Raw genomic sequence first — 18,588 nt, 5'->3', positions numbered from 1 at the left:
CATTAGAGTGAAACTGAATAATGTCAGGCCAAGGAAAGAACCTATTCCATGCACTAAGCTAGGCATCACATACTTTCTTATATCTGGCTACTGTTCCATGCGAAGTATTGGTTCTAGCAACTTTAGCACTCTCTGAATCTCATTACAGTCTTCATCAATTTGTTGTTTAACCCCAAAATACTTAATAATATCCATATTTGCAATGGCATTTTGTCTAAGTCTCAATGTATCTTGATTTCTACACTGACAACATGTATATCTAGGGATCTTTCAGCCACTCATTTCTCTCATTGTAAATATCAGTACAGCTAAAATGATCAATTGATCAACATAATTTCTGACTCAGCAGGTGGTTGAAGCAGAACTGGCAATTCTTTGAATTTGCTGTCCAGCTATTGCATGCATACAGAGGACTCTTGCATACGTGATTTCTGCATCCCCGTCCAAATACGTGTGATTAAGCATTTCCGAGACCTCTATATTAGTATATTTTTTATTTGTTTCATTAAAGAAACATACTTATATTATGGTTTTTAGATAATAAAATGTTAGATAAGCCAACAGAAAATATCCTGTGAAGAATAGTAATGCTGTTTACTCCCTTTTTTGCAGTGACATTTGGCATTACTAGTATTAAATAAGAAGACTAATTGATTTGTTGAAGGATATGCATTATCTTCAAACATTCTGACAATATGCTGAAAAGCACTAGGTGTGAATCTCACCAGGTTGCTTCAGTGATACATATAAAAACATTTTAGCACCCAGTCCACAGACTCTTCCTACCAGTATTATTGCACCCCATGTGAGCTTGATACTAAAGCAAGCTGAAGCACAAGCCATGAAATTATATTCTGAAAGAATATGGCATGTTTAAAACCCTTTTATGACCTAACCCTTTAGATAAATATAAGATTTGTGACTTTAGAAGTTGTAGTTTTACACCTAATAAAAAATTATATACACTTTTTAGTGATATAAATATCATTATAATGTGAAGAAGTTTTGCTTTTCAGCTAGCTTTCGTGCAGCTTATAAATTATGTATGTGGTAAGTTAAGAGTCAGGATCTTGCTCTTTTTTGTCTGGGCAAATTGTGTTAACAGGGAATTACAAATTCTATACAAAAATTGGCTTGTCCTGGAAAATTGAACTTGTTTTTAGGAAATATGAACTTGCCCCAAACATAATTCCTAGCATAATTAAAAAAAACAATACAATTTGGGATATTTTAAGGAAATTGTTATATTTTTATTAAGATGTTAACTTTTGTTTCTTTTATTTTTGTTGGCTCCTTAAAACCATAAAATGGTAGTTATTGTTATAAAAATATATATGTAAATAATCCATGTGTAAATAATTAATACATATGAGGATGAGAAATTGTTAGAATGCATACATAGTTTAAAGAACAAAACAGACACTTTACGTATATATAGTGTTACAACTCAATGGTCTTAAACAAAGAAAAAGATGAAAACCAAAAAGTTTAGTAGAATTTAAAAAAATGTTTTCCCCTGAGTACAAATTGAAAATTTGAAAGCAACTTGCAGTATTGTGAATTAGATCTCAGATAGTCGCAAAAGTTCTACCACAAGCCCAAAACAATAGAATATTCTGAATGAATTCTAGTGGTGTTCTGAATGAATTCCAATCTTGAATGTGCCGATGTGCCAGTAACCTTAAATGTGCTAATGTGCCAAGAGTCTTGAAATTTTAGTGGCATAATCCAGAATGTCCTTTAAATGAATTCACAATATTTGCAGGAGTTATTTAGTCCTAAATTCAGTCAGCAATGTGTACTTTCAGTGAATAATTTAAATAAATCTTCTAAAATTATACCTTGACATAAATAAAAAGAATGGTTCCACTAGACAGATGTTAAAATAGGAATGAATAAACCTAATACACAATAAAAGGACCAGGATGAGGGTCAAAAGTTTGTTTCCAGAACATTCTAAGTTGTAAACAAAGTCAGGCTTGGTACTTACAAGTACATGTATATAGACAGATTAAAGGATTATTATTAAAATGGCACAGTATATCTCCAGTAATACGTGGACCAACACATAACCAGCCAAATGGTTTTTGGGCTGAATCTTCCTAGGTCAGACTGGTTCTTGGTCAAAATGACTTTGGGAGTTAGCAAAGGATTTTTGCATTGTCAGTTCATTTAAATTACCCGTTTATTCCAACTTGAAACCATCATGTTAAAAATATCATATCTTATTTTATTCATTAATTGACATTTCTCCAGAATTACATATTTATTACAACTTGCATTGTATGACCTGATCACAGACAGTGTGTGAAGGGAGATAACACCAGGATTGGTATTTGTGTAACAGACTGACCAGTACTGCAGATACATGAATGCATTAAGCCATTGATTTAGACAATGATGGCTTGCAGCTGCTGCAGTATTTAACCACATTTTATTAAGTGTTATGTTAGGAAGGCATTCATGTAATTTATTGTAGGTATGTGATGCTAAAAAGTAGTCAGGACTTAATAAAAGTTAAATGGGGTCTTTGCTCCCAACATTAGTGTGTGTGTTTGTGTGCATATATATGTATGTGTGCACATTTCTAGTAGGACTTGTTCAATGAAAAAATAGCAATATTCTCTTATTCAATAAAGAGAAATGCTGTTCTGCACTGATTCCAGTCAGTGATTGCAATTTTTTGTTGTTGATTACCATTGTTGCCAGTTGCCATCTTGAGTTGGCAAGTTACTTTTCAACCCCTTATATTGAACATGTAGATCAGTGTTTTGCAAATTTATAATATTTGCAAACCCCTTTTGGGATGTGGGTCTTATTGGCACACCCCTTATCCCAGCGCCAGTGTTTTTTCATGTATAAATTTTGGAGATTTATTTTCTGCCATGTATCCCCTGAAACAGTTTTGCATACCTCTGAGGGTATGAATACCACTTTCAGAAACAATGATGTAGATGAAACTACATGTATATGGAGAAATGATAAATGAAATTCTGAAATCTGACAGAAAAATTTATTTATTAATGTAACCAAGTGCTGCTAAGAAAAATATGTACAGTTTTAACATTCATTGTTTGATTAAAATGAAATGTTGGAACTGTGGTGCCTAAAGACTTGACCTAGCATAGTAGTCAGTAGTCTATGACCCAGGGACCTAGCATAGTAGTCAGTAGTCTTTGACCCAGGGACCTAGAATAGTAGTCAGTAGTCTTTGACCTAGCATAGTCTATAACACAGGGATCAGAAATAAAATACTGAGCGATTGATTGTACCTTAGGAGTGATTCATTGCTTTACCTAGGAGTAATAATGTGCCATAGATAGACAGCTGAGGTAAATGGTATACATTTGCTTTTAATCAGGTGCTTGTATTAGCACAATATAAAAAGGACTAGTTTTTGCAATTCAGCATGTGAAACTGCTGTAACTAGGGATTCATGACAGGCAGTTTAGTTTGGTATGTGATCAGAGAATTCTGGAATGACTCATCATGGGGCTTTTAACGGTTTATGAAAAGCTCCACAAGTAAAGATTAGTGTACAGATGCAGTGGCAAAAAGTCTTAATAGTGACAGATCCTGTTAGCAGCTGGGCAAAGAAAGTTTATTTGAAAAAAAAGAAAAACACAAAAATGAATCTTCCACTAGAAAGAAAAATGGCCCTCAATTGAATATGACTTGGAAAAATATTAGATGTTCTTTAAATTTTGTTGAAAGTTTCCTCACCCGACTGATTACCTGTTTCCTTTAATACTTAAAATTTCAGAGTCAGTTTGAAGGACCATCAACTGTCTTGTTTGAAAACAAATAAATCGTTCAACTATCTCAGATGAATTAAGTGAGGATATGACTGAACATTTGTCGAAAGATTCACGTCTTTGATGGGATGAGACTTTTCCTAAGTTTGGTATTTAAATGAAAGGTATCTGCACTTGATCTCAATAAAGTAAAATTTATCCCATTTTCCGGATTGTTCAGTTACAATACTTTTACCTGCACAAGTCAAAATACACATTTCAGAACATGCATAAATAACACCAATTACATGCTGGTACTTACACCTTCATTTAAAAAAGTTACCTGGACCCACTCAGCCACACTGAGGTCAGAACCAGCCATAATTTCATCCCGAAATCCCAGGACCATGACAATAGACAAAATGCACGCACACCTGTGTGTGTGTGTGTATATTTTATATATATATATATATATATATATATATATATATATATATATATATATATATATATATATATATACAAACACACACAAAAACAATGCCAAATGTAAAACACTTAAGCATTGACCCTGAGTCTTGGGAAGATCTCGTACAGGATCACATCACCTGGTTGAGTACAGGAGCTACAGATTTTAGTGGAGGAGAACTACAGAGGCATTGCAAATGTGTGAGCAGCATTAATCTCAGAAAAGCAGCACATCCTTTATTGATCAAGAAAACCTTAGTGACATCTGTCAAGCTTGCCACATACAGTTCAGAGCACAAATTGGCATGATCAGGCTACTCAGGTACTTACAGAAACCAAGCCAGTCAGAGATGCCATGGCCATCTTTGAACTAGAAGGATGAACTATAAATAAAACCTTTCTTGAGAGATCACCCTTTTCTGTGCCAAAAATGTAGTCCTTCATGACAGGTGGTCCCCTATAACAGGTCTTTGCAAGGACTAGTTTTCAGTGTGAAAATTCAGCTGGTTAAAGTGGGAGGAGAATACTCATGATTACTTCATAGTCCTGATTAAAATATTACATGCATGGAGTTCAATATAATTCTAAGTAGGAATAGAGAAATACATCTATCATACACTATTATCATTTATAACTGAAGTTTAATTTTGCATTTGAATTGCAAAATTTAATCAAGGTACCAATGAATTAAAAAGTTAACTATTATAACAATTACTCATCTCATTATATCAACTGCTAAGTTATTCATGATAAAAACTTGTTTGTACTTTCCATAAATTTCAAGGTTATTTTACATGTACATGTATATTGGAATATCAATTGCAAAGTTAGCACTTTTAGTATACTAACATATTCTGATCAATACTTGAATAAATATATAAAATAAGATAAATTTATTTAGAGACAAAAGCCACTATGGTTGCAACATTAGCCAAACTTTTTAAATATGTAGTACACATTATTCGATTACTGAAATGATGACATTCTTCATTCGGCATGTTCAGCATTAAGCTTACATCTGACAGCTATGTATATGTAAAACATTGGCAATGTGCATGCAACACCTTGTCCAACATATATTTTTCCTATTACATGTATTATCATACAATTCAATCTGTATTGTTGTTGAATGTATCTGACCATTTGGGTAATAACATCCTTTGGATGATCTTAATTACATTTTGTACTTCCACATGTATCTATTAATCAATAACACAGTGATATTCATTGCCTGAACAGATCTACAATGACTAAGAAACACTGCATTTGCTAATGGCTTAAAATGTAGTTTTAAAACATTTTTTTTAGCATCATCAGCAAAGTTTTTGTTTTTAGCTTTATCAGCAAACCTAATCTATCCTATATGGCAACGTTTCCCAAAGTGTTGTAGTCGTACCGCCATTGGTACACAAAACTGTTTAAGCAGGTACACAGCAGAAAAATAAATCCCTAAAATTTGCACGTGAAAAAACACTGACACTGGGAGGAGGGGTGTGCTGATAAGACTAATGCCCCAAAAGGGATATGCAGATTTATATGTTTGGGAAACACTGCTGTATGGTACAACAAATTCTCATCCAATTGTGCCACTTTTGACATAAAAATCAATAATACTTGAAGCAGAAGATGAATTATTAAAAAAATTGTACTGAAAAGTCCTTTTAAGCAGAAATGCGGAAGTATAATTTCATTTTGTTGGAAAGTTCTTTCGTCTCTGACAGCCACTGAACCCTGTTATAATGCCATTTTGATATCGTGAATTTGGCTATGATACTGTGGCAACATGGATGATTCGTTGTCTTAGACGTTCCTTTTTTCCTGGCACTACTCCAAGCATCAATCAAGCTGACAAACAGATACAAACAATTTGGTTAAATCTGCCACTGCATAATAACAAGATTTTTGCTGTCAGTTTTATGTGTGCAATAACATTTTTATCTTTATATTATGATCAACTTGTTTCTTTTCAGATATGGGGTGAACTGGATGCTGTCCACATTCACATGTACAGGTGTTTTGGGATTCTTCTTCTGGGATCCAGCCTGAATTTTCTCTTTACGTTCAGGTCGCCTGATCCTGGCGTCACCACCACATACCTCTGGGCCAGAGTTATTGTAAGAATAAGAATACCGAACTTTAAAAATATCGAAATAAGCCTCCAGCAGTATACAAAATATTTTAATACTCTGTTATAAAGTCCTATAGTCTTCTTGCAAAAACTGGACATTTTTGTTCATTTCTGCTGTGAATTAACATGTAAAAGTCAGCATTTGTCCATCCATGCACAAACTTGAAAACACTAGCATCTTCACTTCTTTTTTTTTTTCTGTTATTCAGGTTTGCTGTGAAGTTTTGTTGGACTTGTAGTCAGATTGGTTAAATGATAAGCACATTTGGGTCATAATTCTAATTACAGGTGTTGCTCTTAATCAGCCTAGAATAAGAATGATTATGGCTTGTGAACATTGGAGCATGCTTGTTTTATTTTTGATTCCGAACAGATTTTCAGTGATATTTCTTATTAACACTTTCAGCTAAATAGGGTCTTCAGTAAGTTCAATGATGATGATATTTTATTATCCTTGAATAACTTAAAATAGGCATGCCACTGACTTGTGAACAATTTGTTAGAACAGTCATCTTATTTAATTCATTTTAGGCTGAAATTCTCATCAGCATCTTTGATGAATTCATGGATGACTGGCTTTTAATATTATAATCTTTTATGGAGTTATGGCCTCTGATGGCATTTCATTGATTCTGAACATCAGCATGCTCATATTTTTCTTTATTTTGATCAAATTTCCTTAAAACCATCACCACAGCTATTTCATTGATGAATTTAATGCTGCAGTTTCTTTAAAACTACTACCTCAACCAGATCTTTGACAAATTTGATGCACTTTTCATCTTGTGCATATTTTACACTATTATAGCCCTTGATTTTACCTAAAATATCTTATTGGTGTATAAATCTCTAGCATTGTCATTTTTTATTTTAGTCATATTTGCTTTGATGTAACATGTTAGCAAGAACTTGGACCCATAATGTTTGTCTCCAGGACACTTCTTACTCCCAATCCCCAACTTATCCTACTTTTTGCAAAGGTTCATTTCTCTCTGTGCAGTTCAGACCAGTCTGCCTTAGACCACAGGCCAAAAAGTCTAAAATCTGGACACAAAACCAGATTCTGACAATGGGCAAATTTTTGGTATAAAAAAATCGGGTCGCAAAAACTAGGTTTCTCCCTCTGCATTTTGTAAAGCAAGTAGAGCTACATCTGTCTGCTTTTCTTTAATACCACCCAATTTCATATATCTAAAATGACCTTGATGCTACAGAGCTCAAAAGTAGGGTACAACCTCATCACACCTACAGGCAGGATTGGGGTTGAATGAATTAATTGATGCAGTGCATTTTCATAATGTACCCAGTTCTGAATAAATTGTGTGGCAGGGTAAAGTTGCTATGTAAGTAATGACTTTTGATATAGACAGTATCTCACTAAGAAATGTGTATGTAGAAATAAAAGGTATGTATGTAGATAAGAATTTAATCAGCAGCCATGGTAGCTTGGCTGATAGCGCTTCAGATTCAATACAGATATCCTCGATTTGATACCTGCCCAAGTCAGCTCCAAATTATCTACCTCCAAATGTTCTTGGTAAAGATACCTTTTGCCATTTTCTCAGCATGATACAGGCAGTGATGTTTTAAAAGTACCATTAAAACAAATAAGAATTTAATTAATTAAGCTATAGTTTGAGGTAATTAAAATAAATGATTTCTTAAGATTTATTCAGTTGCAGGAATACAATTAAAAGTTGATCATTGAAATGTCATTAATTTCAGCAGCTATTGTTTTCAAAGGATTTATTCTTCACTTGTCTAGCTGGTTGTTCATCCATCAAGTATCAAGTTAGGAAGTATCACTTGATTACCTTTGAGGTTCTCTCTGAGTTGAAGGCCTGTGTAATCTTTATCCATCTGGCGGAGAAGGGCTCTATAATCTTTATCAATCTGATGGAGAAGGCTCAATAATCTCTATCCATCTGATGGAGAAGGGCTCTATAATCTTTATCCATCTGATGGAGAAGGGCTCTATAATTTGTATCTGCTGATGGAGAAGGGCTGTGTAATCTTTATCCATCTGATGGAGAAGGGCTCTATAATTTGTATCCACCTGATGGAGACGGGCTCTATAATCTGTATCACCTGATGGAGAAGGGCTGTATAATCTTTATCCATCTGATGGAGAAAGGGCTCTATAATCTGTATCCACCTGATGGAGAAGGGCTCTATAATCTGTATCCACCTGATGGAGAAGGGCTCTATAATCTTTATCCATCTGATTGAGAAATAGCTCTGTATCCACCTGATGGAGAAGAGCTCTATAATCTTTATCCACTTGATGGAGAAGGGCTCTATAATCTTTATCCACCTGATGGAGAAAGGGCTCTATAATCTGTATCCACCTGATGGAGAATGGCTCTATAATCTTTATCCATCTGACGGAGAAGGGCTCTATAATCTTTATCCATCTAATGGAGAAAGGGCTGTATAATCTTTATCCATCTGATGGAGAAGGGCTCTATAATCTGTATCCACCTTATGGAGAAAGGGCTCTATAATCTGTATCCACCTGATGGAGAATGGCTCTATAATCTTTATCCATCTGATGGAGAAAGGGCTCTATAATCTTTATCCATCTGATGGAGAAGGGCTCTATAATCTGTATCCACCTGATGGAGAAGGGCTCTATAATCTTTATCCACCTGATGGAGAAGGGCTCTATAATCTTTATCCATCTGATGGAGAAGGGCTCTATAATCTTTATCCACAGAAGGGTTGCGTAATCTCTACTCACGTGATGTTGAAGGTTTGTATAATATTTATTCACATGATGGGAAAGGATTACATATTTTTCCACTTGAAGGAGAAGGGTTGATAGTCTTTATCCACCAAATACAGAAGGGTTGTATAATCTTTACACACCTGATGTCGAAAGATTATATATACTTCATCCACCTGATGGAGAAGGGTTGTATTATCATTACCTGATGGAGAGGGGTTGTATAACCTTTACCTGATGGAGAAGGGTTGTATAACCTTTACCTGATGGAGAAGGGTTGTATAATCTTCACATGATGGAGAAGGCATGTATAATCTTTACCTGATGTAGAAGGTTTGAATAATCTTTACCTGATGGAGAAAGGTTGTATAATCTTTACCAGCTGGATAAGGGTTGTATAATCTTTACCAGATGGATAAGGGTTGTATAATCTTTACCAGCTGGATAAGGGTTGTATAATCTTTACCAGATGGATAAGGGTTGTATAATCTTTACCAGATGCATAAGGGTTGTGTAATCTTACCAGATGCATAAGGGTTGTATAATCTTTACCTGAGGAGAAGGGTTGTATAATCTTTACCTGAGGAGAAGGTTGTATAAGATTTAACAAATGGTGAAGGGTTGTATAACCTTTACGTGATGAAGAAGGGTTGTATAATCTTCACCAGGTAGAGGAGGGTTGTATAAATCACCAAATACAGAAGGGTTGTATAATCTTTACACACCTGACGTCAAAAGATTATATATACTTCATCCACCTGATGGAGAAGGGTTGTATTATCATTACCTGATGGAGACGGGTTGTATAATCTTTACCAGTTAGAGAAGGGTTATATTATCTTTACCTGGTGGAGAAAGTTTGTATAATCTTTACCTCATGGGAAGGGTTATTATATAGTAATTGTTGAATATGAATGGGCACAAAAATAGTAAAGGTAAACAAGAAAAAATTGATGCCATTCTGCAGATTTCTAATATTCGTTTGTTTTGATTCTTTCAGGTATTGTCGTCCTATGTGATGAGTAGATGCTACACATACAATTATTTTTCAAAGTCACTTCCCATATGGAATGATCAGGTGATTATTACAGTGAAAGAATCTGTAATCCAAATGATTGAACCAGTGTTTGTTTACATTATAGTTTGTTTTATGTGTTGTCAGTTGTTTGTCTCTATTTGTTCAGCATTCCCTAAATTTTCAAAGTTTTAAGATTTAAAAGACATGATGGAATCTGAGTTGATGTTAATATGCACTGTTGTACCCAATCTGCACTGCTTTAAATCCATGTTAATTGTTTTTATATAAAGGTTAAACATGTCAAGTCTGACTTTTATATCCAGCTATTAATCTAGGGCTTTGAATATAATTTTATTTCTTGAAATATATATGATCTTATCATGTATTCTTATTTGCATGCCATGTGTTGCAATTTCAACTTCTTGTTTAATTTGTTGATTATATATTTTCAGAGTCTTTACTTTGGGATCTATGGAGACTGTTTGTGGTTGTTAGGCAACCTAATTTATGCACTAAAGAGTACAGATTGGGGAGGAGAGACAGAAAAGAGTTCTGTAACCACTCTTTTTCTACGTTTGGATTTCCTAGCAGTCCTGACATTTGGAATTCTCTGGTATTGTCTGCCAGAATGGCTTTTGCTGTTTCAGGTAAATGATCAATTTTAGTTTATCACATTCATAAGCCGAATAAGTCCCAGGTCAACAGGTCAGGGTCTTAGTGATAGGTCTTGCTGTTGTATATTTACTATACTCGTGTTTTAACATTTTTTTTAAAAGTACTGTATCTTCCATATCATCATTTGCTGAAATTCTGGTGGTGTAATCGGAGTATAATATTAAAGCTTGTGTGTCTACTGCAGAAATATATGTCATAATAATGTCATTCAAAGACAGACCCCCAAATTCCATGGAACTCTTGTTAGCTCACCTTGTTGTAATGCCAAGTAGTGCACCTGTGGAATGGCTCTGTACCTATTGTCTGTTGTCCAGCTGCCTCATTGTGGCCTTGGGATAGGCACCATTGCCTCAGTATTTTGTAGGCAACAGTTTTAAAAGTGCTATTAAAACCAACTATGTCTAAAATTTAAACATTTGACATAATTTGCTTACTACTACTCTAGAGGACATGTTTTGAACCAGTTATTGGTCAGACTTTGTTCATATTATCAGCATCTTGGACTAGTTCAACAAACGCAAGATCTATGTGTAACAAATAAGATTTTAGATGCATACAGTTATGAACAGGACTTATGTGTATTAACTCAAAACTTTGACATGGATACAATTATGAGCAAAAAGTATGTGTATTAACTCATAAAGCTTTTCCATGGATACAGTTATGAGCAAGGTCTATGTGTGTTAACTCATGAAGCTTTTACATGGATACAGTTATGAGCAAGGTCTATGTGTATTAACTCATAAAGCTTTTACATGGATACAGTTATGAGCAAGGTCTATGTGTATTAACTCATAAAGCTTTTAGATGGATACAATTATTAGCAAGGTCTGTGTGTATTAGGTCATAAAGCTTTTAGATGGATACAATTATGAGCAAGGTCTGTGTGTATTAAGTCATAAAGCTTTTAGATGGATACAATTATTAGCAAGGTCTATGTGTATTAACTCATAAAGCTTTTAGATGGATACAATTATTAGCAAGGTCTATGTGTATTAGGTCATAAAGCTTTTAGATGGATACAATTATTAGCAAGGTCTGTGTGTATTAGGTCATAAAGCTTTTAGATGGACACAATTATGAGCAAAAACTATGTGTATTAACTCATAAAGCTTTTCCATGGATACGGTTATGAGCAAGGTCTATGTGTATTAACTCATGAAGCTTTTACATGGATACAATTATGAGCAAGGTCTATGTGTATTAACTCATAAAGCTTTTAGATGGATACAATTATTAGCAAGGTCTGTGTGTATTAGGTCATAAAGCTTTTAGATGGATACAATTATGAGCAAGGTCTGTGTGTATTAAGTCATAAAGCTTTTAGATGGATACAATTATTAGCAAGGTCTATGTGTATTAACTCATAAAGCTTTTAGATGGATACAATTATTAGCAAGGTCTATGTGTATTAGGTCATAAAGCTTTTAGATGGATACAATTATTAGCAAGGTCTATGTGTATTAAGTCATAAAGCTTTTAGATGGATACAATTATTAGCAAGGTCTATGTGTATTAAGTCATAAAGCTTTTAGATGGATACAGTTATTAGCAAGGTCTATGTTATTAACTCTTAAAGCCTTTAGATGGATACAATTATGAACTGGATCTATTTGTATTAACATTTGTATTAAGTCATAAAGCTTTTAGACGAGCAAGATCCAAGCATATTGATGAGTTGATTAGTGATTGTTTCTGATCAGATTTTGAACAAATTTAGTATCTTGGTTTATATCTTGAATATATCCAGCATATTTTTTATGAACAAAATCTATGCAAATTAATGAAATTCTATAAATGTATAAATAGTTCTCAGTTCATATGCTATAAAATCAATTAGTTGTCCTCTTTTAAATAACCTTTGCTCTCAATGAGGAAAGAAAGGAGAGTAACTTATATCATATTTGGGGGCAGTTGGAATGTCCTCAGCATTTTTCATTTGCATTATAGCAGATAATCTCAGGTATAAATAATATACATTTTGAACTGCCTTGAAGCCCATGGTTGTTGTTACATCATAATAATTTCAATTTTTATGAATTGACCGTATTTTCTACAGTTTGATTGGATGTAAACTGTCACATGATACTGATTTAGAATTTTTTACACATTGATAAATTCTGTGGACTACGTTTGGTTCCCTGTTTCCAGGTCATTTTATGTGAAGTTTTATCTATATCAATGCCTGACAATTAATAATTAATAATAACAACAACAAGCCCCCATCCACCCACCCCTGTGATTTCCAATCAAAGTTTATAAACTGCAGATTAAAATCATCCATTATAAGTTAAAACAATGTGATTGCACAGACACTCCAACAGTCACCCCTTTTGCTGAAAAATGCATATGGCAGGCTTTACATGCCAGTGTTCATAAATTATTGCATTTCACTTAAACATTTTCCAGCTGCTGTTTTTAAAGGTCAGGGTCATTTGACGAGCAAGGGATCTCATTAAAAATGGACACAAGTTTGCTTTTGAAAGATTGAAATGTGCAGAAAGCAAGAACAACAAATGCTGTAACAATGCAAGCATAATGTTAAAACAGGAATAACCTGGTTTAAACAGCATCAACCATTTTCTGTTAAATTGAAAAAAGTGATCCATAACAAGCTGATTATATAACTGGCATGACCTGCTCAAACAATCTACCCTATATTACTAAATAAAAATCAGCCACTCTTGGCTTACAAAGATGGGGCTTTGTATTCTATCGCAGTAAAGAGGCTAATGAAAGAAAACTTTGAGCTACTTAAAAATAAATGTTTTGTTAATGAAATCTGCCGATATGATGACAGAAAGAAAGTAAATTGGAATTATATGGATTAAATGATCATGGTTGGGTATTTATCGATGTGTAAATTACCTAATCGCTCACAATAGTTAAGGTAAAGTCCTTTGGACTTTATTGACTTTGTGAATGATTATGTAAAACTGACGCATCGATAAATACCCAACCATGACCATTTAATCCTATAATAACTTCATAACATCACAATGAATAGATGTCAGATCATCACTAACAGCAATGCAAGCAGTAGATTGCAGACAGCTTTGAAACCAGATGACTTCTACAGTTTTTTTCAATACATAGTTATATGAATAATATAAAAAATTAAATCTGCAGGTATATCGTTGGTTGTTGAAATATCAAGTGTTGTTTTCATTACCTGTCCTTCTTTAAGACTCTATTCTTCGAATATCTAGCTGGATGTTGCTCTGATAAAAACTCAAAATGGAAAGAGATGGTAACATTTTAAATGAAGTTAGGGGATACAAAGAGTACTTCCCCTTGGATAAATGCACACCAGATGATATTAAAATGACATTTTTAAATACAAGATGCATATATTACAATAGAACATTTGATAAAAAATAACAAATAATACACCAAAGAAATTCAAATGCATAGTTTGTCATTTTTTAACAGAAGTAATACAATAAAAGATAAAATAATTGGCTATAAATTGAGTTGGTAGATCTATTGAATGATTACAGGCATGTTTTCTATATTAATCCAGTCTTAGCATCCAAATGATAGGTATATAACTGTTGCTCTACTGATTTTACCTGTATAGGTCATCGCTTGGCATTTCCAGTAGGTATTATATCATTCACATCATAAGTATCAATACTGATGCTTCGATACATTTTTATGTACATGTATGGCACATACTATAGAAAATGATATTGCTGTATAATTTCTGCCATGGTTGGATATGTCTACATAAGTTTTCTATATTTAGTATAGTCATTGTGTCTACATTATAGTTACTATAAGTGATGCTTCTAATATTTTACTTGTATAGGCAGTAAATTTGCCTTTCCTACAGGTAATCTTTATTACAATCAATATTTAAACATCGATTTCATAAGTATTAATAGCAATGCTCCAATTCTCTACCTGTATGGGCAGCCACATGTGCCCTTTTACAGGTAATTGTCATAGTATGTAGCTCTGTATGTACTCTGAAGTTCACACAATACACATGCCGCACTACACTTGTATATATTGTCTGCTCTGTTTCGTTTTCGGATTTAGACTATGAGTAAGGCCAAACTGACAGCCACTCTACATGTGTAGCTTACTATGGTTGTCAATCAACAAATACTTATCAGACTTGCACATTATGGACAGAGGTCTATGGGTGGCAGTAATTGGGGGTGCTAAAAGGGAAGGCACAGAAGTACACCTTGATGGATGAGGAATTCATCAGTTTGCATGCTAGAGTTCGACACCACATCACTTACTGGGGAGTGACAGAGTTAGCAAACAACAGTCTGTTTCCTCTTTAATGGTTTGGTTGATGAAAATCTGCAAACAAGCCACCAAGAACAACAATTTCCCTCCCTCACAGTCTCAGCTATAGTGGAGTTATTTTCAAGGCAATCAACAAAAAAGATCATGGGGATACCCCTAGGACACAAGCCACTGGGAAGCAGTCATACTGAATCTATAACCAGTGAAAACCACAGTTAAAATCTCGAACAAAAATAGACACATAGAGAGGGCAATTGTACCTATCTAAAAAAAATGCCATCATCTTCATGTCACCATTGATAAAGATCCCACCAGGGGGAAGGCTCCAATTCTTCATTTCCAAATGGGGCATGATATGCCACAACAACTGATGGACCCAACAAATGGTTGGTGAGGGATGCGGTATCACTTTCAGCACACTTCCTTCTTTGTCCAGTGTTTACTCAGCCACAAACTCTGCAGTCTTTGCCCTGTCATAGACCTCATTGCACACAGTCAGTTCAGTTCATTTCCCCCACCCCACCCTGTCATGATGCAGACACCATGCATGACCAGTTCTAAATGTATTGGCATGGAAGGTGCATAACTTCACATCCCCATTCACTCGACTTCCAGTTCAAATGATCCAGTCGCCAGAAATCACAGTCACACTAGTACAACCTCCAGAAATCACAATCTGTAGAATGCGAGCATAGTTGTTTGTGGGGGCACATCCTACTTCCATCATTCCAGGAAGCCAGAGGAATGTGACCTCCTCAGGATCATCATTTACATATCAGTACATCAGTACTCTCCAGATGAAAGCCATTTCAAAAGCTTTTCATTGATGGCAGAATGATCAACCTGGGAAGAGAGTTCTCTTTCTCTCAGACAACTCCACTGTGGTGACTTATCTCAAACAGCAAGGTGGAACAAAGTCCACAAACATTTGGGTTCTTGGTTTGGGATTTCTAAAGTGGCATCCTCAATGACACACCCATTCCTGAGTTTATCATATTCCAGTCAGACTAAATGTATTGGCTGACTCATTGTCCTGGAAGAATCAGCTTCAGTACAAACAGAACGGTTTTTTCATCCCTTGGTTTTCACTCATTATTTGCTTGATGGGATCGACCAAAAGTGGACCTACTTCCAACAAGGTGGAATGCCAGATTTTGTCTCACCACTCCCAGCAGTCAGTGTCCTTTCTCTAGATTGGAACAGTTGGGATGCGTACACTTACCCTCTTTCACCTGCGATTCTATACAAATCAAAAGAATCTGAGTGTCGTCTCATCCTGATTGTTCCACTCAGAAATGGAAAAACGATTGGATCAATAATCTCATCAATATTGCAATGGAAATCCCATGGAAAATCAAAATATTCCCTCATATGCTCGAGCTACCATTACAGCAGGTATTATATCCCAACCTAGAGTTGATGAACCTACATGTCTGGATGATATTAAACAATCCTCAGGAACAAATAGTTCCAAAACCAGAGGGGGGAGAAATTGCTAAAGTGAGATGGCATTCCACATTAAAAGTGTACAAAGGAAAATCTTAAATATTTACAAAGAGGTGTGCCTAAGAAAATATACCACTGCAGGCATCAATACATCAGATAGCTAACTTCCTACTATGAGTCTTTACTGAGAAACAGTTAGCGCTAATCAGACAAAACAAAAACCTATATGATCTACTGTGCAATTTTAGTTGCACATGCCCAAAGCTGTTGGCATTGTGCCCAAGTGTAATCTATCATGGGTGCTAACCTAATTAAACAAGACACCATTTTGAACCACTTTCAGGAGTCTCATCGGTTCACCTCTCATATAAGTCTTTTCTCCTAACTGCATTAGCAGATGGCAGGCAGAATCAACAAGATTTGTCAGTGCAGCTGAACTACATTCATCAGTTCCGACAAAATGAGTCGGTATCACTCATGGCAGCTCCTGCTTGCATTGCCAAGAACGGCAACAATACCTACCCAATCGTAATACCTTAGGAGAACTACTACTGCCTTGCAAAGCCTGCTTTCACAGGCTAAGGCTTATCTGCCTAACTAGATGACAGTTCGATAGTGATCTCCGCTTGATACAGGAATTGGCGCCAGATCCCATGAATACTTCAGCTGCTTCTTGAACTTAATACACGCTTTATAGATGGATGTAACTATGGAGAGGCTGGCAGGGTGTATGTGTATTATGAATGTTTAGGTATTATTGAAAAATCTTATTTTATTGGAAAAAATTGGTTTATTTATGAAAATTATGCTGAAAAATATTTGGCCACTAATTTAATATATTATTTCTGTTTTTACATGTGTTCATCATTGATTGTCAACAATATTGAGTCATTGGATTGTATTTGTTACACTTTAGATTTTACATGCATTTGCTAATAGTTGTAGACGAAACCGTGTTATAAGCAACCAGGTCAGTTAGCTGAAGAAAATGATGCATGTATTCCCCAAAAATTGCATTTGTGAGTGGGTAGGTAATAAATGCAGGCAGTAAAATACGTGCTTCATCGGCACAGTTGCCATCTTAAATCGATGCATATTAAATGAGAAATACACCCGTAGTGAAAACAGAGAAGGCATATATAATAGTTTACTTTATTTAGAGAACCACAAATTGGTATATATACGTGAATACTATTTATATGTACATATATAATGTATAGCATGAGTAGAGTATCAACACCGTGCACCCACCTGCGAATCTTATCAGATACATTGAATCCACAAAACAAGTGATTCCATTGAAAATATGCACACACAGATTTAAAACATTCAGTAATTTTGTCACAGGTCATATTGGTCTGAATTCAGTGGAAAAACATAGCACAATGATGTAACGAATGACGAAGCACATTTACTTTTCAGTACTTCCCAAGTCAGGAGAAGTTAGTTAGCATTTAAAGCCACTGTTGTTAGTGTTTGTAAGCATAAACTTTTTACCTGCAAAAAGGAAACTTTCGCGACACAGTTAACTTGTTCCAGTCACATTGGAAAATGCAAAAATCAATCAGATTCCATTACTTATATTTAAGTTCGGTATTGGCTTCCTTTGAAGAAAAGTTCTTTGTTTTTATTGAAAATTGTAGTCTGCTTTCATTTATGAAGGGTGCATGCGTTATTGAAGTCAGATTTGGAGAACAAAAACAAATGCCCATTTCATATTGTGGCAGCAATATCAAATAATCGTATTGCATGATTGCAACTTTTTTTTTCTCCATTTGCTGAGTATGTTTTCATTACAATCGATGCTTCAAAGATAATCTGTTTCCCTTGAAATTTCTGAAAACTATTTGATCTGGGTACATTTTTAAAAAGGAAATGGACATTGTTTGGTCTATTCTAGTCACTGTTCTTCCCTGCCTTTTGAATAAACCAACAAGTGCGGGTTTTTGGGTTTTTTTTTTTTTTACATTTTGTGGTAGCAACATGATGCTGCCTTAAAGCATGTGTCAGAAATTTAACAAAGGGGTGTTCTGAAGGATTTAATTCTGACTGAAAAGAAGAGGAATTTTACTTACCATCCACATACAATGTCAGTCTTTATAAATATATTAATTACTATCGATTGGCTGAA

General features: G+C 34.8%; 1 protein-coding gene across 1 annotated transcript in view; it reads left to right on the top strand.

Annotated features, from left to right (window-relative positions):
* The window catches only part of LOC149778528 (uncharacterized), a 50,821-nt gene that overhangs the window by 5,023 nt on the left and 27,210 nt on the right, over nucleotides 1-18,588 (top strand). Inside the window, exons 2-4 of the mRNA XM_089939402.1 lie at nucleotides 6,173-6,316; nucleotides 10,056-10,133; nucleotides 10,526-10,720. Coding sequence (XP_089795528.1) covers nucleotides 6,173-6,316; nucleotides 10,056-10,133; nucleotides 10,526-10,720 — 417 coding nt within the window. The remainder of the gene's footprint in view (nucleotides 1-6,172; nucleotides 6,317-10,055; nucleotides 10,134-10,525; nucleotides 10,721-18,588) is intronic.

Source organism: Sinohyriopsis cumingii, chromosome 17 (assembly GCF_028554795.1).
Source record: "Sinohyriopsis cumingii isolate HCF-2022 chromosome 17, ASM2855479v2, whole genome shotgun sequence".
Lineage (NCBI taxonomy): Eukaryota > Metazoa > Mollusca > Bivalvia > Unionida > Unionidae > Sinohyriopsis > Sinohyriopsis cumingii.
This window is presented reverse-complemented; position numbering and strand designations above follow the sequence as displayed.